Source organism: Aythya ferina (genome assembly GCF_964211825.1).
Source record: "Aythya ferina genome assembly, chromosome: 21".
NCBI lineage: Eukaryota > Metazoa > Chordata > Aves > Anseriformes > Anatidae > Aythya > Aythya ferina.
In genome coordinates, this window is record NC_140319.1 from 1,378,434 (window position 1) to 1,405,929 (window position 27,496).

At 55.4% G+C, this 27,496-nt stretch overlaps 1 protein-coding gene across 3 annotated transcripts; it reads left to right on the forward strand.

Annotated features, from left to right (window-relative positions):
• Positions 1-26,332, forward strand: ARHGEF10L (Rho guanine nucleotide exchange factor 10 like). Of its 3 annotated transcripts, XM_084495143.1 has the most exons (29): positions 1-98; positions 8,151-8,235; positions 8,468-8,653; positions 8,761-8,788; positions 9,817-9,905; positions 10,052-10,135; positions 10,388-10,557; positions 10,997-11,113; positions 12,027-12,135; positions 13,743-13,849; positions 14,037-14,114; positions 14,186-14,365; positions 14,558-14,674; positions 14,766-14,858; positions 15,135-15,308; positions 16,071-16,216; positions 16,551-16,565; positions 16,750-16,934; positions 17,037-17,152; positions 17,361-17,488; positions 17,565-17,665; positions 18,564-18,685; positions 18,954-19,040; positions 19,137-19,366; positions 19,546-19,700; positions 21,466-21,611; positions 23,776-23,950; positions 25,238-25,360; positions 25,449-26,332. In XM_084495143.1, the coding sequence occupies exons 1-29, from the start codon at positions 66-68 to the stop codon at positions 25,934-25,936; spliced, it is 3,867 nt and encodes a 1,288-aa protein (XP_084351269.1). In that variant the 5' UTR covers positions 1-65; the 3' UTR covers positions 25,937-26,332. The 3 variants fall into 3 exon arrangements, with proteins under 3 accessions (XP_084351269.1, XP_084351270.1, XP_084351271.1); XM_084495144.1 differs by lacking the exon at positions 16,551-16,565; XM_084495145.1 differs by lacking the exons at positions 10,997-11,113; positions 16,551-16,565.
• The last annotated feature ends 1,164 nt before the right edge of the window (positions 26,333-27,496 follow it).

A 27,496-nucleotide genomic window follows, 5' to 3' on the forward strand; every position in this document is an offset into this window, starting at 1 on the left:
CTGCTTTTCCTCCAGGTCCTTTCCTGGCTCTATGAAGGTGTCCATCCCTGTTGCATCCTTGCAAAATGTCCTCTGGCAGGAAGGATTTGCTGTCCCAGGTGGATAAATGAAGCCCCCTGCTTTTGGCTGGAGCATGCCCCAGCCCTGCAGTGTGGATGTGGCCCTGCTGTGCTCCCTCTGAACCCTTGTGGGTTGAACCCTCCCTACCCCAATCCCAGCCTAGGTGCCAGACTGGACTTTTCTTTGGCAAAGCAGAGATTTCCTATGCTTTCCCCACCTTCTTCAGGCTTTGCTTTATGTGGTTTTTCTTTTTTTTTTTTTTTTTTTTTCCTCTCCTATTTGAGTTGAAATCACCGTATGAGGGACTGCTTGGCTCCAGCACCCCAGGGTGGCCTAGCCCTTTGCCCTGCCCTGTGTGGGTGCATCTGTGGCTGAGTCAACGTGGCCGTGGCACATGCAGGGCTCCCACCCTGTGCCGAAATGCAGCCGCGGCACAGGGCTTCACGCTGGGAGGCTGCTCGGGAGGACTGCAGTGAGCAAACCTCCCACTGCTCCCATTTCTGCTGCCTCCCTGGGAACTGGGGCGTGTGCGGGATCACGCCCTTGGCCGAGCTGTGCCCATAAACCCTGGCATTGCTGCTGTGCTGACACACCTCAGCAAGCGTGCCGGGAGGGCTGGAGCCTCTGCAGCTGTTTGGATGCAGGCAGTGCAGTGCAGAGCCCACTCTGGGTGCGAAGCATCCCCTATAATTGCACCAGGACCCCTCTCTTTGGTGCTGACCGTGCCTCCCATTTGGTAGGTACATGCACTTCTGCTTGGCTGGTGTAAAGAAACGCAAGCAGCCTGCAGAGGGTGGGTGTTTGGGGGGCACTTCAGCCGTTCCGTCTTTGCAGAGCTCTTTTTGGGGTGCGGGAGCCGCTCAGTTTGGCAGAAAGACTTTGAGTCCTTGCTGTGAAGTTTCGGAGGTGGCAGATGGAGCTCTGGACCCGTGTAGCAGCACTGTTTTCAACCAACCCTTACCTTCTGTGGCTGGGAAGGCCTGAAAAAAGTCAGTTCCCATGATTGGATGCTTTGGCTTTTATCCAGACATCGTGACACCGGGGACAAAGTCCTCTCTGCCGCGCTGCTGGGGGCACCGATGCTCCCGTGGAGCCTTGTTCCCTCCTGCAGTGGGGCCTTTCCAGCAGGATTTGGCACCTCTGTGGGCACAAATACCTGGCGGGCAGCAAACAGTGATGCCATTATCTGCACAAAAAGGTGTTTTTGGCCTCTGTGATGCAGCTCCCAAGTCATCCCAAGGGCACTGGGGATTTTCTTTTTTATTTATTTATTTTTTTTGTCAGGCTTGTTCATCCGGTTGGGGCTGGGATTGGCCTTGCAGCTGCTGGGTTTGTTTGCAAAGGGGCGTTCTGCAGCAGGGCGAGGTGGCAGCAGCTGGGGTGTGACAGTGGGAGAAGCTTCCTGCAGAGTGGGGAAAATGTGGCCCTGAACACCGATGAGACAGGTGAGGCTGGTGCAGTTCGTAGCGAGGATGTTGTGTTTAAGTGCGTGCACGTATGGAGTGGTCTTTGCACTTCTCTAACTTGCTAGGTTTTGCCTGTGTGGTGCTTTATGGGGAGGGAGGGATTTTATATATGTTTTTAATTATTTACTTATTTATTTTTGCTGTTGTGGAGCACGCTGTGAGTGGGTTTTGGTGCTGGGTTTGCAGAGTGACTTTGTAGTGTTTTGCTTGGGGTCCCTCCTTCAGGAGGCATCGCTGTCCCCTCCTAAACCCAGGAGGGGTGCCCATGGCTTGTTTGAGGCTGGGAGGGAAGCAGCTGTCTCCTCCCAGCCCTCTGCTGGGGCTGGAATTGGTGTCAGGCATGAGTGGGTGCCCTTGGAATGAGAACAGGGGTGGGACTGCAAATTTGCAGCTTTGGTGGGGAAAATCCCCCCAAAGCAGGAACAGGGCACATCTTCCCTGGCAGGACAGCGGCTGTGTTTCGGGGTTGCCACCCGCATCCTGTGGCTCTGGGATAGAAAATTCCAGGAGAAAACCCTTCACACTCGGAAATTTGGGAAGCCCCCCCTGCAATGCCCCTCTGCCACCCAGGCTCTGTTTTACACGAGCGGTGCTGTCAGCAGTGAGAGGGTTAAGCAATCCTGTGTGCAGGGGGTCAAAAGGCAAAGAGGGGCCAGATCCTGCTGGGGGGCATGAGTATGTGTGAGTGGGGGGACACATTTATTAGGACTGGGAGCACTGGGGGTGTAAATCAGTGCTGCTCTGGGAAAAGAGCAGGGGGGGGATGCTGCCCAAATCCCGGCATCCCTTGCTGCCTGCTGCCGCTCCCAGCTGGTGCGAGCCCCACTGCGGCCAGGATTCGGCCCCGGCCGAGAGGCAGGGACCTGCTGGGAGCCCCCAGCCCGGGGATGGGGACCCCGCTGCATGGCGTGGGTGGGCGCGGGCAGGATTAGTCCCACCGCCACCAGGCTGCTGCTCCCGCGCCGCCCCTGCCGGGGCCCTGCTCGGCTGATGCGGACACAAAGCCGGACGAGACGCGGCCTTCCCAGGTCAGCAGCGACCCTCTCCCCTTCCCTCCTTGCCTCCCACCTCCGCAGCCCACGTCTCTCTACGTGGGCGCCGATAAATTTGCCTGGGTTTGTGTTTATAGGGTCAAGATGGCCCCTTCCATGGGGAGGAGGTGGTCTGTTTTCCTCCCTGCTCTGGCCGGCAGTCAGGGCTTCGCAGATAGATATGAAAGAAAAGCGCCTGTTATTGCTGTTATTACTTATAAATATCGGAATTCAGGCTGGGGATGGGAGGAGGAAGAGGGTGGTGAGCATCGGCGTGTTGTTGCTGGTGTACAAGGCTGTTCCCGCACCCATTCCAGTTTATTTTCCTCCCTGATTTCTGCTCCGTTTGCAAACTGTGCAAAGGTTGCAAACCTTCCTGTGATTCCCCTGCTGTTTCCTCACGAAAAAATGAAGCTTTGGGGTGCTGAGCACCGACCCGGGGCACCCCTTGCATGGGGGAAAAGTTGGATGTTGCTGTGCTTTGGTGGCGTAATCCAACTGCAGGATTTGCACCCACGCAAACATGTTTTTTTTTATTAATTTTTTATTATTTTTTTTTTCCTGCTGTGTCCCTGTGAGCAGATTTGGAAGAAAATGCCCCAAACTGTTGTGTATTTTTTCTTTTTTTTTTTCTTTTTTTTTTTTTTCTTGGCAGCCTTGAAACTGCTTGTGTCATTTTTAGCAGCAAGGAGGACTTTTCCTTAACCCCCGACACATACAGAAAATATTCCTTGATGATTTTGGTGCGTGGCTTGCTGGGAATAGCAAACACGACATGTCGTGCTTGGTGCTAATCGCACTTTCCTCCTTTTTGTGATTTTTTTTTTTTGGGAAGGGTTTGGACACTGATTGCATTGGGAGAGAAGGGTGTGCACTGTGGGGATGTGAGGTTTGCAAAGGGGGTAAAGTCCCTGCAATGTGTTTTTTTTTTTTTTTATCTCCATTTGGTCTTTGTTATGTATAAAGTGTGGTTTAGTGGCTGGTTGGTTGTGAAGGGCAGGGTTTTCCCCAAAAAAACAGGGGAAACAGACAAAAAAAAAAAAGTGGAAAAATGCACTCACAGTGCAGAAAAAGCATCTTATGGTGTGCTTGAATAGGTCTTGGCATAACAGGTCTGCAGGGGACAGACTAAGAAAATTGGAGAGGGTGATCTCAAGTACATCAACATCACCCTCCAACACTGATTTTGGGCACTTTTCAGGCAAAATAAGGGGAAGCAGCAGCGGCCCATGGCGGGAAGGGAGGCTGTTTGCGACAGTGGTGAGAAGTTTTGGTTCAAACTTTGCGTGGAGGCAAAGTTCAGAGCTGTTGTGGCTTTCAAGCTGGAAACATTCCTGGGAAGCGGGGAAAAAAAAAATCTGCTCATTTGTTATTCCTGATTCTGCTCTCCGAGTCCCTTCCCAGGGCAGTTCCATGGTGATGAGCTGCGTTGCTCTGCGAAGCGATAGAGCTGAGATAGGCATAGGGTCGGTGCAAACTAAGGCTGCCTTGCTGCTTTTTGAAGCTGTTTGCAAGAAATCTTTGCAGAACAGGCTCTTTTGTGAAATGCCTGCGCCTTCCCGCTGCAGGTCACAGCCAGACCCAAGGCGCTGTTTTTTTTCCCATGGCCTTTCTTTGCCTCGGCATTAGACATAGACAGACCCCAAAATGCCAAACCGACTCCGAAGGATGCATGGGCTAACTATGTGCCTGCCAAAAAGCCACAAAATGGCTTTATAAGGGACATAATTTTGATTTTTTCTGATTTTTGTTTTCCATTTGCACTTCTCATGGCGCAGGCTGGATGAGGAGCGGATTTTCCGGTTCATCAGTGATGTTGAAAAGCAAAATTAAAAGGGAAGCAGCAGCAGTTCAGTGCCAGGTCTTTGGGCTTTATCTGGAAGAGGGCAGCAGCAGGGATGTTTGCCCAAAAAACCCTGTTCCAAAATGAAAGATGGAACCACTTTGCTCAGGAGAAACTTTTCCCCCATAAACTGATGGCTTGTGGCAGAGGCCAGCTGATAACAAATGGCAAAATATCCTTGGATTTTGAATTGTCATTTGGCTGAATTTTGGGGCTGGAAGCCCTTTTGGGGGGAGAAAACTCCACTTTCTGCCTCATTTCATTCCCAATGTTTACTCATCTTCCCCTTCTGGCCACCTCCACCAAGTGCTGCTGGATTGTTGGCCCCAAAACCCCAGATTTGGGCACTTCTGAAGACGCAGGATAACTTTTCCTTGTTGGGGCCCATCTTTCCACCCAATGCCTTCAAACCTCTGCATTTCTTTCCTTGGAAAGCTGGGAAACTCAGCATGCAGCCGTGGAATGCACTGCATGGACCCAGTTAGGGCTTAAAAAAAACTCTTCATGCAACCCTTATTTCGCCCCTGCTACTATATCATTAATGCTTTCCAAGTGGATTGGGTGAAAGATCAACCCTGCAAAACTCTCCATGCAAATAACCCAAGTTGCTGGCTTGCACATGTTTTTGGGGGTGGAAAACCACCCGGAGGAGAGCTGGGGTGACAAAAGCCAGCCCCGAGGTGGCAGTGGGACGCAGGGAGGAAGCAATAGCGAGGCGGAGGAAACAGCAGTGGATTCTTATTTCTTGCTGTGCCTAATTTATGGGTGATTTATGGGCCGGAGCTGGAGCACCGCCTGCTTCCCCGGATGGATATCTGCTCCACTGCCTGCTTTCAGGAGCCACATCTGGGGTCTCCGGGTCTGGATCTGGCCACCCTTTTGTCGATGCCATTGCAGGTAGTGCTGCGCTGGGGCTGTTTGTAAGGTGGGATTGATGCAGTGGGGCTGTGGAGAGGAGCCAGAGGGATTCCCTGGTTGAATCCCAGCTGCTTTTGTGCATTTCTCAACTTTGGGCTGGAAAAGTGGAAATTTGCTGTTGTGTTTGTTTTTTGTTTGTTTGTTTGTTTGTTTGTTTTTCCTAACTTTCACTGCCACTTGTGCTTCACTTCACCTTGAAGCAAAACCATGCGCCGAGCCGCTTGTGCTGGCACTTACTGCAGGACACAGCGCTCTGGGAGGCTTTAACCCCCTTTTTTTGCCCCCTCTGCCCTTGAGAAGGGGGGCAGTGGGGCTGGGGGGGGCTCTGGGGCCGGGAGCCTGCCGTGTCCCCAGGCTGGCAGCTGCACTGGCAGCTGGGCCCTGTCGCTCCGCCGCGGGGGCTAAAAATAATGTGATGGAGCAGAATAGGTGCCAGCCCCCCGGGAGAAGGATGCTGCGGCCGGCTCGGGCTGGCTTTAGCAGGTGGCCCTGCTTTTCTGGCTGCAGGGACTTTATTTATATCCATCTCTGTTTATTTTCCCCAGTTGGGAGGGAGACAGTGTGGCGTTTAACTCAGTCTTTCCAAGGGTTGTCTCAGGATTCGCCAGCATCCCCATCCTGCTCCAGGGTGCGTTCCCTGGCAGGGCAGCTTTCCCCCCCTGCCCTATCCCATGCGGATGCATTTTGCCGGCAGGATGTTCCTGCCCCCGTTTTCATTTTTTGCTGTGCACAGCGATGCCTTAATTTCATTTTATCAAGGCTCAATTAAAGCTTGGGGCCGGCTGGGTTGGAGAGCAGGCATTCGCCTGTTAACTCTCCCCCACAGCGGGCATGCTTGCAGATGGGAAAATAACCAGCCCTGGGACAAATCGGGCAGATAGGAGCTTATGTCAACTGTCAAAATGGTAAGTGACCTTATCCTGCAGCGCCAGTGGGATAAAATCGGGGCCGAGCTGGCTTTGAGTGCTGCCTTGGCTGTGCGGCGTGTTGCCGTCCTCCTCCCTAAAAGCCAAAAGCCGCTGGCGTGCCGGGCAGAGGCAGCAAGCACCCAGGGTCCTGGGGCATCAGCATCTCCCCTCTCGGCTTTCCCTTGTGCTCAGGTGGTTTTTAATCCTTTGCGTTTTGGGGGAGCATCGCTGTGGAAGTGTCTTCTCTGTCGGGTCCCCCAGCGGGCTGCTGGTTTGTGGCAGGTTTCTGGCTCAGCTGGCAGCTCATCCATAGGGGCAAGCCTGGAGCTTCCCGCGGGACAAGGTGAGCTTGCAAAAGGGGGGAGGCAGGAGAGTCGTCTGCTCCTCCAGCCGCTAGCAAACGCTAATGGGCAGCAGATTAGGTGACATGAGAGCAGCCTGCAAACACGCCTTGGCTGCAAAGCGCTTTCTGTTCCGAGGGCCAGAAAAAGAGTTCAAGGAGGAGAAAGTGTCCCTGGGTCCTCCCTCCGAATAAATCACCCCAGCGTGTTTATGCAGGCGTCGGGCTGCTTGCAAAAGTGGGTAGAAGAGGATATTTACAGCACTGTGGTGGTTGCTTGGAGAGCTCAGGTCAGTGAGGAAAAGAGGATTTTTTATTTTTTTTTTTTTTGTGTGTGTGCTGGGAAAAGGCCAGATGCGTGTCAGCTCGGTGTTTTGGGGGGGTTGCAGCAGCGCAGGGCTGTTCTTCCAAGCCCTTTGCAAGACGCTGTCTGTCCTTGTGCAACCCCGAGGCTGCGAGGAAGCTGTGCCCGCGTGGGGGAATTGCTGCTGCTGGCTGCAGGGGGCTTGGAGCTTGTTCTGCAGGTGAAATGGGAATTTGGGCGGTGAACATCAATACCGGGGTGCAAGACCCTGGGCAAGTTCGCAGTGCTTTTCTCACTCTGGTGGCGTGGGTGTTAGCCTAGCCTGTTTCCCAGGCTAAAACACCAAATAATCAATGGTTGAGGTCAGAAGAGGAGGAAAAAGAGTCCCTTGATATTTCCTTCCTTTTCCTGTGGCGGGGGAGCCTTGGGAAGGTTGGTCTGCTCTGACCTTCCTCATTCCTCCCTCCTCCTCCTCTCCTCCCCATGGCTGTGCTGTCACCTCCCTTGGGGGGCTGGAGAGGAGCAGGAGAGCTGTAGGTACACCTATAGGAACACCTATAGGAACGTGCACCCATGTGTGTGTGTCCTTGGGGCTGGGGGGCTTGCTGCAGGCCCCCCTGTGCTGCAGCTCTCAGGGCTTTGGGGCACAGGGGAAGAAACAGATCCTTTTTTTTGGGAACGTTTAGGGTCTGTGCATCCCCTGATTCTCACTCCTGTGGGAGATGAGGGTCCAGGTGAGGGGGAAGTGGTTTCATGTGGTGAGTTGGGGTCAGCTCTTCAGGGCGGGGTGGTGGCATCTGGCAGATGCTTGGGACCGTTTTGCTCTTTGCGGCTCCCTGGGCTTGCCCTGCTGCGATTTCTCTCCCGTGCATCACGCCTCGGGCTCAGGGGTCTCTGCTCCGTCCTTCCTCTTCCTCTTGGTGACCTTTCAGGGCGCCGTGCTGGGCGTCTCGCGTTACCGGAGTGGGTGGGCCATCGATCGCAGGGAGGACGCTTGGTGCTTTCCAGCCTCTGAGCACGGCTGAGCCCCTTCGGCTGGATGCTCGGAGCTGGCAGGGATGGATTTGGCCCTGCAAGGTCGCTGGGCACGGGGTGGATGTGGCAGCGTGCGTTTACACCCAGGACCGGCGTTTCTTTCCTTGTGAGAAGGTTCTGCAGCAGCCAGAGCAGGATTCGTCCCCCCGTGGGGTGCCTGGGGGTCTCTCCACGCTGCCCCCTGTCCAGGGGGGACCTGTGGGGCTGCTCCACCCTCTGATCCCATCTCTTCTTCCTTCCCGCAGGAAAGGCTCGGGGACGGGCCCAGGCAGAGCGTCCGGACCCCCTGTGCCATGGCTTCGTCTGAGCTGCCCCCATGCCCTGCAGTAGGTACTGTCACCAGCCGGAGCTGGGTTTTTTGGGGGGAGGAAAGCCAGCCCTGTGCAGGAAGGGGGGACATCACCCAATTCCCCATCAGAGCCTCGTAGTACCACCAGACCACCAGGGGCTACTGCAGGGGTTTTTGGGTGGCGATGCTCTCTGCCATACCCCACATCCCTCTCTGCTCTCTGGGGCAAATCCGTGCTGGGGTGACACCGGCCGATGGGGTTCCTGCTCGCAGGTGACCGCCTCGCCCCAGAGGCCCCCGGCGCACTGCCCCACGGCGAGGAGGACCTGGGCGAAGCCTTTGACTTTGAGGACAGCGACGAGGAGGACGACGAAGACTCGGCAGCCGAGGCCGAGCCGAGCAGGGGTGCGGTCCTTCAAGCACCCCCCCGCAGGCGCCGTGCCACCAGCTCCAGCATTGGTGAGCCCCCCCCCTGTGTCCCCAAAGTGTCCCCTTTGGGTGGCCGAGCCTGTGCCGTGCTGCAAGCTCGGGCACCGACCCCATTTCTCTGTTTTGTCCCTTTGCAGAGGGGCTGGTGCTAGAGACCCAGGAAGGGTAAGTGGGGTTTTGGGGTGGTCTGGGGAGAAAATGCAACTTTGGAGGGGATCACCCTCTCTTTAGCATGTCCCAGTCTTGTGCTGTGCCTCGGTTTCCCTATTTTATTCCCACTGCTCACAGCTTGCAAAAAGGGCTGGATGCGTGGGGTCAGGGCCTGAAGCAAGCAGACCCTGGGGGTTTGTACGTGTGTCCCCCCCCAGAGAATGCAGGGGGTACAGCAAAGGGGCAGCCCCCACAGGGGTGGGGACCCCACATCCAGCCTTCCTGGTGAGTCTTCCCCGTGCCTTTGCAGAGCCAAGATTCAAAAAAGCCATTTTGGGGACTTGTGCATCCTGCCTGTGTGGGTTGCCTGGACTAACTTAAGCCACGGTAACCCTAAAAATTTGGTCCCCAAGCCCTGGAGGGCGACAGCAAAGCAGCAGACGTGCAGTGGGATGTGCAGAGTCCCCTGCAGGGCCAGACCCACGTGCAGCCATGCTCTCCGTAGGGTCAGTATTAATAGCAACCGGTGGCTTTGAGGCTGCAAGCTCCCTGCTGGGGCTTTGCAAGCATCTGGAGGCGAGCAAAAGAGCACGAGCAGCCACCAGCACTGCTGCCGAGCACGGCTTTTTGAATTATTCTCTTCTTACCTTTTTTTTTTTTTTTTTTTTGGTTTTGTTTTAATTTGCATTGGGGTTGCGTTTAACGAACGAGCTCATCCTGCTGCTCCGGAGGTGCGCAGAGCCCCCGCGCTTGCATCCCACCCCCTGATTTCGCAGCTCACATTTCTGCTGCCGGAAAGCCGGAGGCATCGACCTTGACTTTTTAACGCGTCTGCTTTTCTGGCGGCGCGAAACTTCCTCCGTGGGCTGCAGCTGGGTTTGCATCCCGGGCAAGGCAGGGGTTTTATTTCGCTGCTGTGCCCCCAAAGGGGGTGTGAGCCCCATACGCTGGGGGGTGATGGGGTTTGGGGTTTGTATGCATCCAGCCCTGGGGGCTTTGGCACCCCAGGGTGCTCTCTGATGGTTCTTTTGCCCTCCCTGCAGGCTGCCGGCGGGGGTGAGCAATGGGGAGGCTGGTGGGGCCCCCCCTGACATCGGCACCCAGACCTGGAAGAGCAAAAGCAGCCACCGAGGTGGGTTAAAACACGTGGGGAGAGGGGAAAAGCACAGCCTGAGCTGAAAAACCCAGCCTGGCCTTGGGAACAGGGAATGATTTTTGTGGTCCTGGCATGATTTTTGGGGTCCTGACACGGGTCTCTTTTCTTGCTTCCCCCCCAAGGCGAGCGCTTCGAGTTCCCAGCAGTGGAGGACGATGTGATTTACGACGACGTCCCCTGTGAAAACCTTGATGCTGACCAAGACGGTAGGGGCAACCTTCCCTCCTGGGGTCATCTTTTTGTGGGGGGTGTGAACCCATTTCACAGCCAGGCAAACTGAGGCACCGGGAGGGGAGCATCACGAGCAACGGCCCCGTTCTGCCCCTCCAGAAGAGGCTGCCAAGGGGCAACACAGCGGGAAAACATCCAGGATTGGGGAGGGTGCTGGGTTTGCAAAACCCTGATCTCCTGGGATCCCTGGGGAGGGAAAAGAGCGACATTTTACCGAAATGTCCCAGGGGCAGAGCGCAGCCTGATCTACGAGGACGTGCAGCGAGGCGAGGGGCCGCGGGCGGGCGAGGATTTGGGCTGGAGCTCCAGCGAGTTCGAGAGCTACAGCGAGGACTCGGGCGAGGAGAGCAAGCCAGAGGCTGAGCCGGCCAAGCAGCGGGCGTCCTTCCAGCCCAAGGTAACGCTGGCGATCCCCTCTGCCTTGTTAGCTTGCAACTCACTTCTTTTTTTTCTTTTTTTTTCTTTCTTTTTTTTCATGGGTTTCCTGGATATATCTCGCCTAAAGGTCAGGGGCTGCCCCGTGCTCTCAAGCAATACGAAACCAGCACAGCCTCATGAGCTGCTCTTGGATTTTTTTTTTTTCTCTATTTACTCTTTTCCTTCCCTTTTTTCCCCCCATCTGTTGCATCTCGGCATGTGGCTGCCGCTCCCTGCCTTTCCTGTGCTTGCTGCCCTTCCCCGCTCAGACCAAGCTGGATTTCGGGAGCACATTTCCCCGCGCCGTGCTGCTTTGGGGTGGTTTCTCCTCTTGTTTTGGCTGCTTACCTGAATCTCTCTTCTCTGCCCTCTCTCGCATCCTCTGGCTTCTCCTCCCGCCTGGTTTGCTTGGGGCTCAGCTTTCTCCAGACCTGAATAGACTAAAGGAGAGATACGCCAGGACTAAGAGAGACATCCTGGCTTTAAGAGTTGGGGGGAGAGACATGCAGGAGCTGAAGCAGAAGTACGATTGGAAGGTACTGTCCCTCCTCGGTCCTTTCCTGTCATCCCCTAAATTTCCTGGGGGGAGGGAGAAGAAGCCCTTCCGTAGGGATGTGAATGCACCCGGGCTCGATCCAGCCCCTTTTGCCCACCAGCAGAGGAACAGTGCTGCGCTGCGAGCTGCCTCCTGCGTGTCTCGTGGGCATGGGGACATGGGGACATCTCCATTCCTTGTCACTTTCCCCATCTCACCTGCATCCCCTGCGATGGTTACTGGTGCCTGCATAGAGCAGCTCCCCGTCCCCAATCTGCCCAAACCATCTGCTTTTTGGGTTTTTATCTTTTTTTAAGGGGCATTTGGACAAAGCGAGGTTCGGGCACACTAGATGGATCTGAGAAGGTTTTCCCCGATACGGGGTCGGGAAGGAGGTTAAAGGGAGTGCAGCTCCCTGCAGATGTAGAATCTTATTGCAAAGCCTTTCCCTGCCCCAGACCACTCAGGTTGGTAGTTTACGGCCAGTTTGCACTGGGATTTTAGCAACTTGCACTAAAAACGTTGCAGTTTCAGGTGTGAAGGGCAAACGCCCCTTTTTCCTCTTGCACGGGTGCACACCAAACCCCGCTGCAGTGGGCTGGATGAGCTCGTGCCCATCTCCCCTCCCTCCTCTCTGCTTTCACTGCATGCTCACGCTTTGCCTGCGCCTGCTTGCAAGCTGATGGCATGTGACTGCGTCCCCACGGAGGGGACAGAGGTGCAGGAGCCGACCCCTTTGGTGCTCAGCTTCCTCCCTTCCCTCCTCTTCCTCATCCTCCCCGCTGGCCAGGGCTGGTTTTCTGTGGATAGAGGATTGGGGGAGATGCTGAGGGCAGTGTCCCTGAGGGGATGGGGTAGAGGGATGCAGTGCTGTGCAATCTCAAGCGCCCCGGCCCCTCTTGCCCCCTGCCCAGATGACCCAGCTGATGAAAGCGGCCAAAAGCGGCACCAAGGACGGGCTGGAGAAGACCAAGATCGCGGTCATGAGGAAGGTGACCTTCCTGCACCGTAAAGAAGCACCAGGTGAGCAGGCTGCCAGCAGGGAGCCCCCTTTGTTGCCTTTGAGAACCAAAAAAGCCCTTTTGGAAAGCATATAAAAATCCATGTTTTTCGTCTTGACTCCATATGGCTTCTAGCTTCTCTGTTCTATTTTTTTTTTTTCTGTTTTATGCTTTTAAATGTATTTTCCCCGTTGCATTCCCAGCTCAGTCTGTTCAGCTCCCTCCTCGCCCTACCCAAAGTCCCTCCGCCTCTCTGGGAGCAGGGTGGAGGGGGACACACCAGGCCAGCACCCATGGGTGTTCCCAGTGGGACAGCGAGCGGGCAGGTTCTCCATACAGGATCAGTGCCAGGAGCATTGGAACAATTTAGGAAATGATGAATTTGGGTAGAACTGACTTTTGGGGTGTTTTGCGATTTTTATTTTTTTTCTTGCTCAATCCTACAAAGCTCCAGGGTCAGGTTTGAGGGGCAAACCCTCTGAAGCGTGAAGGTCCTTTCCCTGTGTGCTCATCCTTTCCCTGAAGGTGTTTCCATGTCTCTGCTTTGTTTTGGCTGCTGCTTGTTCCCTGCTCTGCCCTGGGATGAGGGGAGCAGCACCGTTTTCTAGACAAGGGGTGAAAATGCAATTGTGTGTGTGTGTGTGGTGGTGGTGGGGGTCCTGGAGCAAACCCCAGCCCCAGCTCAGTGCCCACAACCCTTTGGCTGCCCCATAGGGGATGGGGAGCGTAGGAGGAGGGCGGCGGAGGTGGAAAAGCTGCCGCCTGCCCCCAGCATCTCGAGGGGGTTCCTGGAGCATCGCGGGCGAGGTAGGATCCTGCCAGGAGGTCCCCCTGGCTCTGCCAGGCCCCCCCTGGGGATCTGCCATGTGTGCCCTGGCCTCGCTGCATGGCCCCGTGTGGATCTGTGTGTGAATTGGGGTGGGAACCTGGAGAAAAAGATGCTCCGAGCATCCCATCCCCACGGCACGGAGCAGCGCCGTCTTCCTGGCAGGGGGGCAGCAGCAAGAGAGCTTGGGCAGCCCCCGCAGAGCCGGCAGCGAGGCGCTGGGATCCTCCCTGCCAAAATTAGGGAAGGAAAAAGGTCACCCGGCCTGCAGCACCCTCCCCTCTGGTTATTTATACGCAGCGGGGATGGGAGCGGGGCGGCGGGGCCGGGGCGGCTGGAGCGGGGCGTGAGGCCGGCGCCATGTGGAGGAAGGAGCTGTCCCTGCCCCACGACCCCATGGCCCGCTCGCCCTCCTCTTCCTCAACTGCTTCGGCCTCGGGTAAGGCCTGCTTGGGCGCTGGGGAGCTCACGTGCCCCCGTTTTCTCTGCCATGCTGCTTTCAGCTGCTGTTTTTTTCCGCTTCTCCCTGCTCGCTCCCCCTCTTGGAGCAAGGACGTGGGGGGGTTCCTCAAGCCGGGTCGCTTTTTGGGCAGGGTTTGTGCTCCCCCCCCGGGGCCCTGGCTCCTTTCTGGCTTGCAGGGCCTGACTCATGCTGGTGTCCGGTGACAGCGGCGGGGCTTGGGGACAGGCGATGCCGGCTTCCAGCTCTGCTTGCAACTGCGAACCCAAGCGGAGCCCCTGGAGCATCAAAAAAGTAAAATATTATTTTTTTTGGTGTTTTTGTGGGTTGCTTTTCCTCGCAGGGGACTCAGAGGAGGAGGACACGGGCTTCTTGGAGGTCACCGTCTCGGACATGAAGCACCCACCACCGGAGCTCGGCCCCATGCCCGCGGGGCTCAGCCCCCAGCAGGTGGGTGCGTCTTTGGGGTTCGGGGTGAGCACTTGGCTTCCCCTTCCCCTTTGAGCAACCCAAAATAACAAAGGGCTGAGTCGGCAGAAAGCAGCGCCGCCGTGTCAGCAGCCGGGTGGGGGGGGGGGGGGGGGGCACTTCTGCATGGGGGTTCTCACCCCCCATCAGTTATTTGCGTGCCTTTCAGGTGGTGCGGCGACACATCCTGGGCTCCATCGTGCAGAGCGAGCGCAGCTACGTGGACTCCCTGAAGCGCATCCTGCAGGTGGGGGACCCTGGTTTTTGGGGTGGGGGGCGCAGGGCTGCGGGATGCTGACCCGCTGCCGTCGCTTGCAGGATTACAGGAACCCGCTGATGGAGATGGAGCCCAAGGTGCTGAGCGCCAGGAAGTGCCAGGTGGTGTTTTTCCGCCTGAAGGAGATCCTGCAGTGCCACTCCATGTTCCAGATCGCCCTCGCCTCCCGCGTGGCCGAGTGGGACTCGGCGGAGAAGATCGGGGACCTCTTCGTGGCCTCGGTAGGAGGGCGGTCGGGTGCTGCTGCCCAGCCTCTCCCAGCCCTTTCCCAGCAGTAGGAGGGGGTGGAGGAACCAAGTGACACAGCCCCATCACGGGGTACCCCCAGCATTGCCCCAAAATGGCACAAGCCCCCGCAGCCTGATTTTGGGGGGCCTGATGGTGCTTATCCTGCCCTCTCCCCCCATGCCAAGTTCTCCAAGTCAATGGTGCTGGACGTGTACAGCGACTACGTCAACAACTTCACCACTGCCATGTCCCTCATCAAGAAGGCTTGTCTCACCAAACCTGCCTTCCTCGACTTCCTCAAGGTCAGCGGGTCCCAAGTGTGGGCACACGGGGCTGCTGGTCACTGTTTGGGGTGAAAACTCCCCTTTTTATTGCTTTTTCCCCCATGCACAGAAGCGGCAGATGGCCAGCGCGGACCGGGTGACGCTCTACGGGCTGATGGTGAAGCCCATCCAGAGGTTCCCCCAGTTCATCCTGCTCCTGCAGGTATGGGTGAGGGGAGCCTGTGCCCATGGGGCACCCGCTTTGCACCCCACTTTGGCAGCCTGGCTGCTGCAGGAAAGGGTTTAACAACAGGCATTTGATTCCTTTTTGGGGCTGGTAGTCTGCTTGTGGGGCTTTGGGGACTTTCTCCCTTCCCAAGGTGGGATGTTGGGAGGCTTTTCCTCCAAACTCTTGATTTTGCTGGTGATGCAAGCCATAGCATCCCCATTCACAGCCCGATGGGGCTGGTGTCACCCTGGTGATGTTTTTCCCCCCCAGGACATGCTGAAGAACACCCCCAAGGGCCACGCGGACCGCCTGTCCCTTCAGCTGGCGCTCACAGAGCTGGAGACGCTGGCGGAGAAGCTCAACGAGCAGAAGCGTGTGGCTGACCAGGTGGCTGAAATCCAGCAGCTCTGCAAGAGCATCAGTGACCGTAGCAGCCTCAACAAGGTTTGTCCTTCGGCCTCGCCGCTCCTCCTCATCCCCTGCTGACAGGCGGCTTTGGGGCTGGGTTTCCATCCGTCCCCTCTGGCTGGTGTTTGCAGAAGTGCTGCGGTGCTGGGGCTCCCGGGAGGGGGTTTTGGAGAAGCCAAGCTCCCGTCTTCCCTGAAACACTGTCCCGTAGCAAAAGCAAAAATAAAAGCCTGCCGTTTGGAAATTCCCTTCCACCCCCACCCTACGGCACCAGCCCTCCAGGAGAAGGCTGGAGGGGGGTGAGCCAGGGCACGCTGCTTTTTTCTTCTGTCGCCTCCTCCCCTCCATCCATCTGCTTGATTTTGCAACCCCTGGTGGAAAACCATGCGTGAAGCTATTGCAACACATCCTGGGCCGTGCTGCAAGCACGTGGTGGCCTCCCCAGCCTGTCCCTGTGGCTAGGACTTGAGGACAGAGGATAAAGGGACTCAGAAGGGGCTGCAAAAGGGCTGCGTTGATCCTTTTAGGGCTCTTTGCTCTCGGTGGTGTGAAATGCAGGGCGTAAAGCTGTGGTGCAAGGGGGCTGCACTGTGCAGAGTCGGAGCACTTTGCACGGCTGTTTCTGAGGAGCTGGGAGCAGCGACTGCCAAAACTGCTTCCCATTATTTTAGAGGACCAAACCCAAGTTGTGAAGGGAAAACCCTCACATGAGCACAAAGCCCCCCAAAAACTGGAGGGGGTGGGATGCGGGCAGGGCCCCCAGGGCTGAGCCCCCTGCCCGCTCCATCCCCTCTACAGCTGCTGAGCTCGGGGCAGCGGCAGCTCCTGCTCTGCGAGACGCTGACAGAGACGGTGTACGGTGACCGGGGGCAGCTCATCAAGTCCAAGGAGCGCAAGGTTTTCCTCCTCAACGACATGCTGGTCTGTGCCAACATCAACTTCAAGTACGTGCCGGCCCCCCCGCACCCCAAAATCACTCTGCAGAGTGCTGGTGTGGTCACCTCCCAGCACCTGTCCCCTTCCCCACCTTGGTTTTGGGCTTAGTGGGTTCTGCTAGCTTTACCCCCAAAACTGCTTCTCGTTTTAGAGGAGAGAGCCCAAGTTTGGGGCTGCTTTGTCCCGAAAGCCTTGGGCAAAGCATCCGTGCCGTGATGCTGTGGGGAGCTCCTGGGGGTTTGGGGACCTTGTGGCTCAGACGTTGATGCTGCAAAAGGGGGGAAGGAAACTCTCTCTGGGCTCCCAGTGATGCTTTTTTATTAACATTTCCCCCCAATCCAGGCCGGTGAATCCAAGGTAGGCACTGAGTGTGGTTTGTGTTTGCGTGCCCCACGTTTGGGGGTGCAAGCATGACCCAGTGCATGCTGTGGGGTTGCAAACAGAGGTTGGCACCTGCTTTTTGCAAGGGGAAGCGGTGGGGTTTGCAGGACGAGCAGCACCAGCTGCCGATTTACTTGCTTTTTGCCTCCTCCCTTGGCAGAGGCCAGCTGGAAATTAGCAGCCTGGTGCCCCTGGGCCCCAAATACGTGGTGAAGTGGAGCACGGCCCTCCCGCAGGTGCAGGTGGTGGAGGTGGGGCAGGAGAGCGGTGCCTATGACAAGGACAACGTGGTCATCCACAACGCCGGCGCCAAGAAGCACGCGCCCACCGGGCCAGCCTCGCACAGTGAGCACCCAACCCTGCCTCTGCACAGCCCGGGTGGGATGGGGAGCAGGGACTGCTGCTCATGAACCCTGTTTCTTCCTTTTCCACCTCCCACCCACCAAGATAAAGTCTACCTGGGGCCGCCACGGCTGTTCCAGGAGCTGCAGGACCTGCAGAAGGACCTGGCGGTGGTGGAGCAGATCACCCTTCTCATCAGCACGTTGCACGGCACCTACCAGGTACCTAAATGCCAAACCGGGGGCAAAACTTAACATTTAGGCACAAGCTCCCACATGCTGTGCCTTGGGGAGCTGCAAGGGGGCTGTCGGGACACTCTGCTAACCCCATGGGTCCCGTCACCCTGTTCTGAGCTCCACAGCCTCCCTGTGGCTAAAATATGGGGACTGAGGCTCTGGAGGTGCTTCCCTGAATTCTCGCTTCCCCCAGAACCTGAACATGACGGTGGCCCAGGACTGGTGCCTGGCTCTGCAGAGGATGATGAAGGTGAAGGAAGAGGAGATCCACTCTGCCAACAAGTGCCGCCTCCGTCTCCTGCTGCCTGGCAAGCCGGACAAGTGGGTTCCCAAATGCTCAGGGAGGGGAGGAGGCTGAAGACAACCCACTGACTGATTTCTTCTCCCCCCCACCCAGGTCTGGCCGTCCCATCAGTGTCATGGTGGTCTTCATCACTCCCAGCCCCCTGAGCAAGATCTCCTGGGTGAACCGTCTGCACTTGGCCAAGATTGGGCTGCGTGAGTAGATGGCTGGGGTGGCTCTTGCTTCTGAAAGCAAAATCTGGGAGCAGAGAGGGGTTTGGGTCCTGGTGGGGGACTGGTAGGAGGGAAAGTGTTGGACCAAGGTGGTGGGAGAAGTTTTCAGCTGGTTTGCATGCTGGCTGGAAGTGGGAAATGATGGGAATGGTGTTTCTCCCTCAAAATGCTTTGTGTTATGACGCTCTGGGGTAGCATCTCTGGGATGCTTGTTGATGGATCTCAGCTTGACCTTGTGCTGGTGCTGACGTTGCCCTGTTTTTCCATGAAATGGCACAAATAAACAAGGGGGGAGCCCTTCGTCCTGACACCTCTGTGCCTCTATTCCTTTTTAACTCCATGAGCCACTGCAGGAAAAAAAAAAAGTTTAATGGAAGAAAGAAAAATCATTCCAGCCCAGGGGGGATCTAAGCACTCAAATACGATTTCAAATGATTTTTGATTCTCTTGTTTTTAACAGTTTGTGTTGTTTTTAATCTGGGATGCCTGGGGCATAATCCTGTATCTGCAAGTTAGAAATGAAAACACATTAAAGCCTAATGTGAAGAAACACATTAGTGGTTTCTTTTTCCTCCCTTACATATATAGTGTTTGGGGGGGGGGGCTTTTTTGCCTCTGCTCAATGCAGTTGCTTGGCTGTGCACTGCAGTGAGGTGCAAGAGTTTGGAGAAGGAATTGGGGTGTGCCCCCAGCCCCCTGCAGATGTTGGTGGCTTGGGGTTGGGAATGTGAGGCTGTGCTGGGCATGGGGTGTTTAATGCATCCCAAAAGCTGGTGCTGGGGTGGGTGATGTGGCTTCCCCTGCTGCACCCAGGCTTGCTCATTTTGCGAGGGAGCTGGGGGTGTCCTGGCCATCCTCGAACTACTCTGCTCCCCCCCAGGGGAGGAGAACCAGCCAGGCTGGCTCTGTCCCGACGAAGACAAGAAGAGCAAAGCTCCTTTCTGGTGCCCCATCCTCTCCTGCCACATGTCCGCCTTCTCCTCCAAGGCCCTCGATTTGCAGGTAAAGGTGATGTCCAACCTCCCCTCCAACACCTGAATTGCTTTTTCCCCTTCACCTCCATGTGCAGGGAGGATACAGGCTGAAATCCCACGGGGGGCTGGTTGGGAGGGGATGGCTGAGCTGCTTGCAAGGGCAGAAATGGGTGCAATCCATCCTGGTTGGGGGATGAAAAATAAGGAATGCCAGCTGGGTTTGGGCTGGGCCCTGATTTTGGGGCATGTGCTGTGTACTGTGCATGAGCTGGGATAAATGTGTGTGTCTCCTGCAGCTCGGCGCCGCGGTGCACAACCCCGTGCAGTCCTCGCTACTGGGCTTCTCCGCCATCAGCACCTCGCTGCCACAGGGCTACCTCTGGGTGAGCAAAACGAGCCCCAAAATGGGGTGAAAAACACCAGGTTTCCTCAGGAACCCATCAGAGGAAAAGCTAAAAACGGTTTTGTGGTCCCTGCAGGTTGGGGGTGGCCAGGAAGGCGCAGGGGGGCAGGTGGAGATCTTCTCCCTCAATCGCTCGGTGCCGCGGACGGTCAAGTCCTTCCCGGTGGCCTCGCCGGTGCTGTGCATGGAGTACATCCCCGAGGCGACTGAAGGGGACACAACAGGGTCTGAGGAGACCCGGGCAGGCACCGAGCAGCCCCCTACAGCACTGCACCCTACTGTTTGCTTGGGACTGCAGGACGGCAGGTGAGCACCCCGGAGGGAAGGCACGGGCAGGGGTGCGTGCACTTGTGCGCATGCGCTGCTCTTGCAGCCCTCCTCCGTGTGCAATTGCTGCAAAGAGCTTTGCACTGAAATTTTATGGCAATGAGGACCGGTACTCCCCGGTCCTCATCCTGCTCTCGCATCTCCCCTTTTCCCACTAGCATCGCAGTGTATGGCAGCGTGGACACGGGGACACAGTGCTTGCTGACCTGCAAGAGCCCAGGCATGCAGCCTGTCCTGTGCCTGAAGCACAGCTCTGAGTACCTGTTTGCGGGGCTGCAGGATGGCACCGTGGCTGCGTACCCCAGGAACAACGGTGAGGGCACCCCCATGCATGGTTTTGGCCCCAAGACAGAGAGCGGGGCACCTTAGGTGGGCTGGCTGCTAAAATAGTGATAGAAGCACCATTTTATGTTTTTCCTTTGCTGTTTCATCCCCTGCCTTGCAACCCTGGGGTGCGTGTGGTGGTGGTTGTGGGGGACATTATTTTGTTTTGCCAGGATCAGTGGGGTTTGGTCTGAGGGAAATGTGCAGTGAAAGGTCCCAGTGGCAAAGGGCTGATGCAGCATGAAAGAGTTTGCTTGGAGGGTGGCAGCACCTGGGGACTGCTGGATCCTTCCTGGGTGCACAAGGACCCCTTGGAGCTGTTTGTATGGGGAAAAAATCACCTTTTTGGTGCTATAAAGAGAGACAGTCCCCTCAGGGGGATGATGTGCATGAGCCCTCTGCTTTATTGGATTGATTTGGGTTTTATTGTCGCTGGCTCCAGCTGTGCCAGGTGTTGCAGCCCTGGTGCAGCTTGCTCAGAGCCTTGTTCCTCGGAGGCTTTTCCCAGCTGTTTTTTCTCTGCTTCGTCGCTAGAGGGTGGGAAAGAGCCTCAGAAACGCTGCCCAGGCCCCGTCCGGGGCAAAAGCTCCAGTTTGCTCAGATAACCTGCAGGGAGAAGCACCAAAGCTGCTTGTATTGCATTTTTGGGTGCTGTGCACCCCCCTTTCCAACCCTGGCAAGCAGGCTGGCAAATTAACGGCGTGGCTTTAATTTCCCCTTGATTGTCCAAATGCATGTGGAAGGCAGCAAGCTGCTAGCAGGGTTTTTTTAAAATCTTATCCCTACCTTTTGCAAATTTGCACGTGGTGGCACACCTGCTGCACGGCTTTGTTAGAAAAAAAGCTTTCCTGAAATAGCTTGGTTTTACGTGGAGCTGCGAGCACCAAGATGTGCTCGGGCTGAACAACGGCTCGGTTGCGATGCTGACGAGAGCAGAGCTCTGAGCACCCTGGGGCTCTTTAATCTCTCAGATCGTGAAGTTTTGTTGTTTTTTGAAATTGCCACGGAAGTAGGATGCCTGCTTGAAAGTGAGAGCATTTATCCACTGCAGCCGTCCAGCCTGCTGGAGGTGGTGAATTCATGGAAACCCTGCTCGGATGTCTTTCACAGACATTCCGCTTTGACCCAGACGAGCAGTAGCACTTTAACAGCTAAAAAAATAATAATAATAATAAAACAAAAGATTAATCTGGGCTTTTCCAGCAAGGATTGGGTGCTGTTGTCATGCCTGAGCATTCGTTGCAGGTGGCTGTGCAGCAGTGGCACTGTCAGGCTGTTAAACCCAGACGCTTGCAGCTGCTGAGCCGTTGGCACAGGGGTGCTGCAGAAGGGCTCGGGGTGGATACCGGGGTTGGTGGCTGCCCATGGGTGTTCCTCTGCTCTGCTCTGTCCTTAATTCTTGCAAAGTGTGGGGGGAAGAAGACAGCGTGGTGGGGAGGGGTGGCTGTGTGCCCCGGCCTTGGGTGCTGCTCATGTGGCCCTTGTCCATCTCCCTGCTGGTGGCATCGAGGTGTTGGGGGCACCTGGGGCTGCGTGGGGGGCAAGAGGTGACCCCAGCACCCAAAGGTGACATCTGTGGGTGGCAGGGATACCTTGTGCTGGCACCTGCTTGTGCGTGCCCGTGCCCTGATTGGATTTAAGCCACTAGATGCATGAAAAGATGCTTTTTTTTTTTTTTTTTTTTTAAGTTGTTTTTGCTTCCCCTATGGCTAAGCTTCCTCTCACCCTCTCCCGGCCTCTCTGCTCTGCCCTAGGGGGGCTGTGGGACCTGGCTGAGCGTCCCACCTGCCTGACCGTGGGCACTGGCCCCGTGCGAGCCCTCCTGACGCTGGATGAGACCGTCTGGGCCAGCTGTGCCAACCAGGTCACTGTCCTCGACGCCTCCAGCCTCCGCACTCAGGTATGGTGGGGGGGCACTGAGCACTGCCAGCACCCCTGGGATGCACCTTGGGGGGGGGATGTGGGGGTGGATTTTGGGGAGTCTTAGTAGTTTGGGCACAAAAGAGTGTATGTCCAGCACCAGGGGTGTATGTGCGATGCCCAAACAGTTTTTATTGCTGCCTTGCAATGCCTTTTGGTCCCTCGGTGGGTCACAGGAGTCCTGTTCCTTCCACGAGGCACCAGCAGTGTTGCTGAAACCTCTCCCACAGCTGCATAAGCAGGGAATGCTGAATAGTCACTTTAAAAAAAAAAAAGGGGGGAAAAAAAATAAAAAACACTTTATCCCACCTTTAATTTTCTCATTTAGTGTCCAAACTTAGTTTGCATGTATTAGCTGTCGTAAATCCATCCCACCAGCAGTGCCAGGGATGAATAATGCATCGGAGGGCTGTATTAGTTTTCTGTCTCCGATCTTATTTATGACAGGAGCCGGTTGGGAATTCTTGCAGAAGAAAAGCGTGGGGGGAGCGCAGGGGGAAAAAGGGAGGGGGCACATCCTGGGTGATGCAGTGTGAATTGGCAATGCAGGGGGGGCATCAAAACAGGGCGTTACAAGGGGCTGGGGAGGGGGTCCCACCCCTGGGGGCTCAGTGCTGATGTTAGTGTGCAAGCAGGGGGTGGCAGCCCAAATCAGCTTTGATTCCCACCGGGAGCTTGCACCTCCCCGTCCTCTATAACAGCAGCTCTGCAAACCCCCAGCCCATAAATAACGTTTGGAGAGCTGCGTAACGGGCTCTGGGGTCTGTGTGAATGGGGCCGGCAGCTTGGGGATAAACCACCGGGGAATAAATCCCACACTGGCTGGGAGTGAGGGGGAGATAACCTAATAATCTCTGTCCGCCTCCGTTCTGTGCGAGCTCGTGGGGAGATTGCACTATGCCGGTGCTCTCCAGGGAGGGATCAATAGCTGCTCCTTTCCTTTAAAAAAAAAAATATTCAGAAATTCAAACCCATAAGAAGTGAAGTTGGAGTGTGTGCGTGGAGGTGATTTCAGCCTGCATCGTGCTCGCTGCCCCGGTGTGATTTGGGCTCGTTGCTGCGACGTGGAAAGCAGGAGCTGCATTGCAGCAAGACCTCGGGGTTGCAATTAAACAGCAAATCACTGCCCGAGGACGCGTGCACGGTACATGCCACGAAACAGCCGCTCTCCTCCTGCTCCCAGCAGGATTCGATTTTAACCTCCAAACCTCTCCTTTCACCAGCATCGTCATGCTCCAAAGTCTGCTTTGCTCTGGAACATCCCGTGTCTGCAGGCTTGAGCTGTTCCCAACCTGCCTTCAATGCTAATACCAGTTTTTATGCCTTGCCTGCTGCTTGGGGGATTTTCAGAGAGTTCATTTCATAAAGATGTTTCTGGGTACATAAATCCAGCGCTGCTGGAAGTGTTTGCGGTGCGATATTCGGGGGTTTGTGAGCTGGGGCTCCTTGCAGGGGCTTGCTGCAGGAGGGAGAGCTGACAAAATAGGTAAACAAGGTGTTGATGAGGATTTTAGATGTGTTGGAGCATATCGGGAGCAGGAAGGGATGGGGCAGCACGGCGAAAAGGTCAAGTTGAGGTTTTCAGCTCTGTTTTTTTCCCATCTGAAAGCAGAGACGGGAGATGCAGCAGAACTGAGAAGGTTGCTCTCCACCTCTGACCTTTGAAGAATCAGCTTTTATACCAAAGCAGCAGATATTTTGTTTTCTCTTCCCTTTGTCTAGAAGTTGTTGTACAACAACAGTCCCCAAACAGCTCTTGTGCAGGGGCTGAGCCTTTGCTTGCTGGTTTTGGGGGCAGGAGGGAAGCAAAAGTTCTTGTCCCACCTTGGCACGAGCTTGGCTGGTGCATCTACTCCAGCAAATAAGCCTTTTAAAGAAGAAATAAAACCTGGAGGGTTGGGAAAGGCTGCGTTACCTCCCTAAAGAACCAAGAGGAGGCTGGTGAGGCGCTGCTTTTGGTGTGCTCTGCAAAAATCAGAGCTGGTGGGGAGGGCTGGCACCTCCAGGTCTCTCCTTTCCCACCTCTGAGGGTTAGCAGCCCTAAAAGCAGCTGCTAGAGAGCCCGGTCCTGCAGCGATTCAGGGAGCAAACGACTTCTATTGAGATTCCTTCTCTATTTTTTCATCTTTGCTGTCTGTTGGCAGCAAACCTTCGAGGCCCACCCGGACGCGGAGGCCAGCGTGACGCACATGATCAAGGCGGGCAGCGGCGTCTGGATGGCGTTCTCCTTGGGCTCCTCCATCCGCCTCTTCCACACCGAGACGCTGGAGCACCTGCAGGAGATCAACATCGCCACCAGGACCACCTTCGTCCTCCCAGGTGGGCTCTCAATCCCGATTAATGGGAGAACCGGGGTGCCCACCCCCTAAGATGGTTTTGCTTTGCTCGCGGTCGTGTTGATTTGCAGAGGGATTGTGCTGCAAGGGATTTATCTAGCTCGTGGTGTAAAGTTTGGAGCTTTGCCCTGGAGCTTGGCTCTCCCTTTATAAGCTGCAGAGATGGAGCTGGGGGCATCACCCTGAAGCTCCAGGGCATTTTTAGCAGGTGGCAGAAAGAATATCTTGAGAACTCCCAAGCAAAATGCTAACATTTTGCAGAAGGAGGGTGTTCTTAGGCTGCGAGAGTAGTTTTTAGGCTGCAAAAGCTTTGGGATGGGCTTGGACAGGTCTGAGTAGGCTGAATGTTGGGCAGATGGAACCCCTTCCCTTCATCCATGCATCCAGTGTTTGCACTCATGCACCCACCCCATTATTGTGTGTGCATCCACACCCCATCCCTGCACCCATGCGTGCCTCCGTGAACCCCATCTTTGCACCACTGTGTGCATCCTTGCATCTCATCCTTGAACCCATCCGCACTCCTGTGCGTGCAGCCATGCACCTCTGCACCCCTGTACCCCCTCGTGCATGCACACCACAGCCCCACTCTCCCCTTTTCCCCCCCACTTACCCTCCAGCACAGTCTCCCCTCTGTGTCTGCCCGTTTGGCTCTCAGCTGCCCCGATGTGCCGAGGAAAGGATGAGGCTCAGCCCTGAGCTTGCAAGGTTGCCTCCCCCTTGTTCCAGCTACAGAACGTCGTAATTGTGTAATTAGTTATAAACGCAATACTCGTGTAAGTCACTCTTTCTTTTTTTTTTTTAGGGCATGTTAAAATATTTATCACTTCCTTTTCTTCCTGGGCGAGTGAGCGTTCGGTATTAATGCGTTTTTGAACTCGCGCTCCCTCATCCTTTTTAACTAGACAGGTCATTAATAAAGTTCTCGCAGAGAACTGGAGTTGCATCTCTGCAGATATATTGCTTTGCTGAGTCTGACGCCGCAGCGCTAAGTCTCTGCAATAAAATATTCATTTGCCATTAGAAGCCTCGCTTCTTTTCGCTCCTCGTCCTTCTGTTTTTTATTTATTGGTATTTTCAGCATTTTCCATGCATGGAGGTCTTCACACAAGGGTGGTGCTCGGTTCTGAGGGGGGCTCTGGTGTGTGTCCCCCGTGTAAAACTCTGGGGTGTGTGTGTCTGGGGGAGGGTTGTCCACTTTTCAGTGGGATGCTGCTGTTGCTAAGCCCTTGCTCACCCCTTTTTTTTTTTTTTTTTCCCCTTTCTTCAGGACAAAAACACGTCCGTGTCACCAGCCTGCTCATCTGCCAGGGCTTGCTGTGGGTTGGCACCGACCAGGGCATCATTGTGCTGCTGCCCGTGCCCCGGCTGGAGGGCATCCCTAAAATCACTGGTGAGCACCCTCAAAAACTCCCCTGCTCAGCAAGGTGATGCATGCAGCCATTTGGGCTCTTCTTTAGCCAAATTCCTCTGTTTTTCAGGAAAAGGCATGGTGTCTCTCAACGGGCACGGCGGCCCCGTGGAGTTTTTGGCAGTGGCACTTAGCACCCTGGCCCCCGACGTGCTGAAGGGCAACCAGGAGGAAGAGGAGGGTGAGGAAGAGAAAACCCCGGAGCTGGATGGCCCCCCGCCACGGGAAATGAGGAAAAAAGGGATTTTGCTGCAATACCGCCTGCGCTCCACTGCCCACCTCCCTGGGCAGCTCCTGTCCGTGCGGGATGCTCCGGCGGGGACCAGCGGCACCCCGGAGCACACGGAGGAGGACGGCTCCATCTACGAGATGGCTGACGACCCCGACGTCTGGGTGCGGAGCCGGCCCTGTGCCCGTGACGCTCCCCGCAAGGAAATCTCCTCTGTCGCCATCATTTCGGGGGGCAGGGGGTACCGCAACTTCAGCGCCGAGCCGCAGCGCCGGGGCGGCGAGGCTGACAGCACCCTGCTCATCTGGCAGGTCCCGCTGATGCTATAGCCCCCTGGGGACCCCCACCCGGCACCTACCTCAAAACCACCCATAAAGCTGCCGGGGGGTGGTTGCACCCCGGGTATGGAACCCCCGTTTATTTTTTTTAAGGAGAAACAGGAAAAAAAAAAAGGAAAAACTTAAAAGTGGATTCTTTTTTGTCCCCCAAACCAGCTTTGTGCAATGGGAGAGGGGAGTTTTTAAACTTGGGAAATGGCGACCTCCCTGCGGGCTTTGGAGGCGCTGGGATTGTGCTGGGCTCTGGCCGAAGGCATCTGTGTGTATGCGTGTTAATATATATAAATATATATAAATACGGTGTATATTATTACCTGTATAAAGAAGGAATCTGTATATATTGGGGCACTTGGAGATGCAGAAATAAAGCAGAGGTGTGAACATTCACCAGGTGCTGGCTGTGCTGAAATGGGGTTTTGCTAAAATAACCCTTTTTTTGACTGTGGATTGAGGATTTGGGGTATTGAAATCCCATGTTTTGGGAGCTGGTTTGGGGATTTCCCACCAAGCAAAGAAGCTGTTTCTACATGGAAGACAGTTTGGGAACTGCCAAAACTTCAGCCTGGAAATAAATCCCATAGGAATAAATCCCATAGGAACCAGCGTGTTTCCATATGAGATCTTGTAACCCCATTCAGCTAGAGAGCAGATGTTTTCCTTCCATTGCAGCTGTCCCTCCAGCTTTGGTGACAGCACCCCAATGGGTTGATACAATTCTCATGCTCAAAGTTCAACAGGAAGCCCCCAAATTGCTTTTATTTTGCACAGAAATGGTGTGGGATGGAGTTTCTCTGTCCGTGCCAGAGAAACTCAAGGCCAGGGAGGTGGAAAGTTGTCCGTGGACTAAATCAATTTATAATGTGATCCTCTAACTGGCTTCAATTTGATTTTCATTTGTAGCACTACAATTATCAGATTGATATTCCCAGCAACTCAACCTTGAAATGGGACAGCATGGCTCGTGCTGCTGGCGAGCAGAGATTATCTGCCCTGGACCAATTTTTGAGTATTCTTCTAATTAGCCATAAAATGTGCTTTGCCCCCCCTCCCCCCCCCTCCCCTCCCCTAAGTCTTTTCTAATTAATTTTTTTTCCCCATCTCAGCATCAAAGTGCAGCATGAATGGGGCTGGCCAAGTCCCAGACCAGCCGTGCAGCTGATGGAAACCAGTTTGGCACTGGTGGAGAAGGGTGCCAAGGAGGTTGTGGCTCTTTTCCTACTGTGTTCCCCCTCCTTTTTTCTTCTTTCCAGTTTCAGTGCATTTGGGATCAGCAAGCAGCAAAGCAGCTGGTCCCCCAGGGGTGTTGCTGCATTGCATGGATGGCGACAGGGAGCTCCTGCACTACGCTGGGCAATTGCAACCCCATGGTTAAATCTCTCTTTACTTATATTGCAATGCTGTGTGCAGTGCCAGCTGGGGAATTACTCTGCATGTAGCATCAGGATGTTACAGAAATCACTTGCAGGAGCCCAAGAGGTTGTAGGGATGGTAGGTGGGCACCAGAGGAGATGCTCTTAACCCATTTGGGGATCCTGCAGCACCACAGGAATC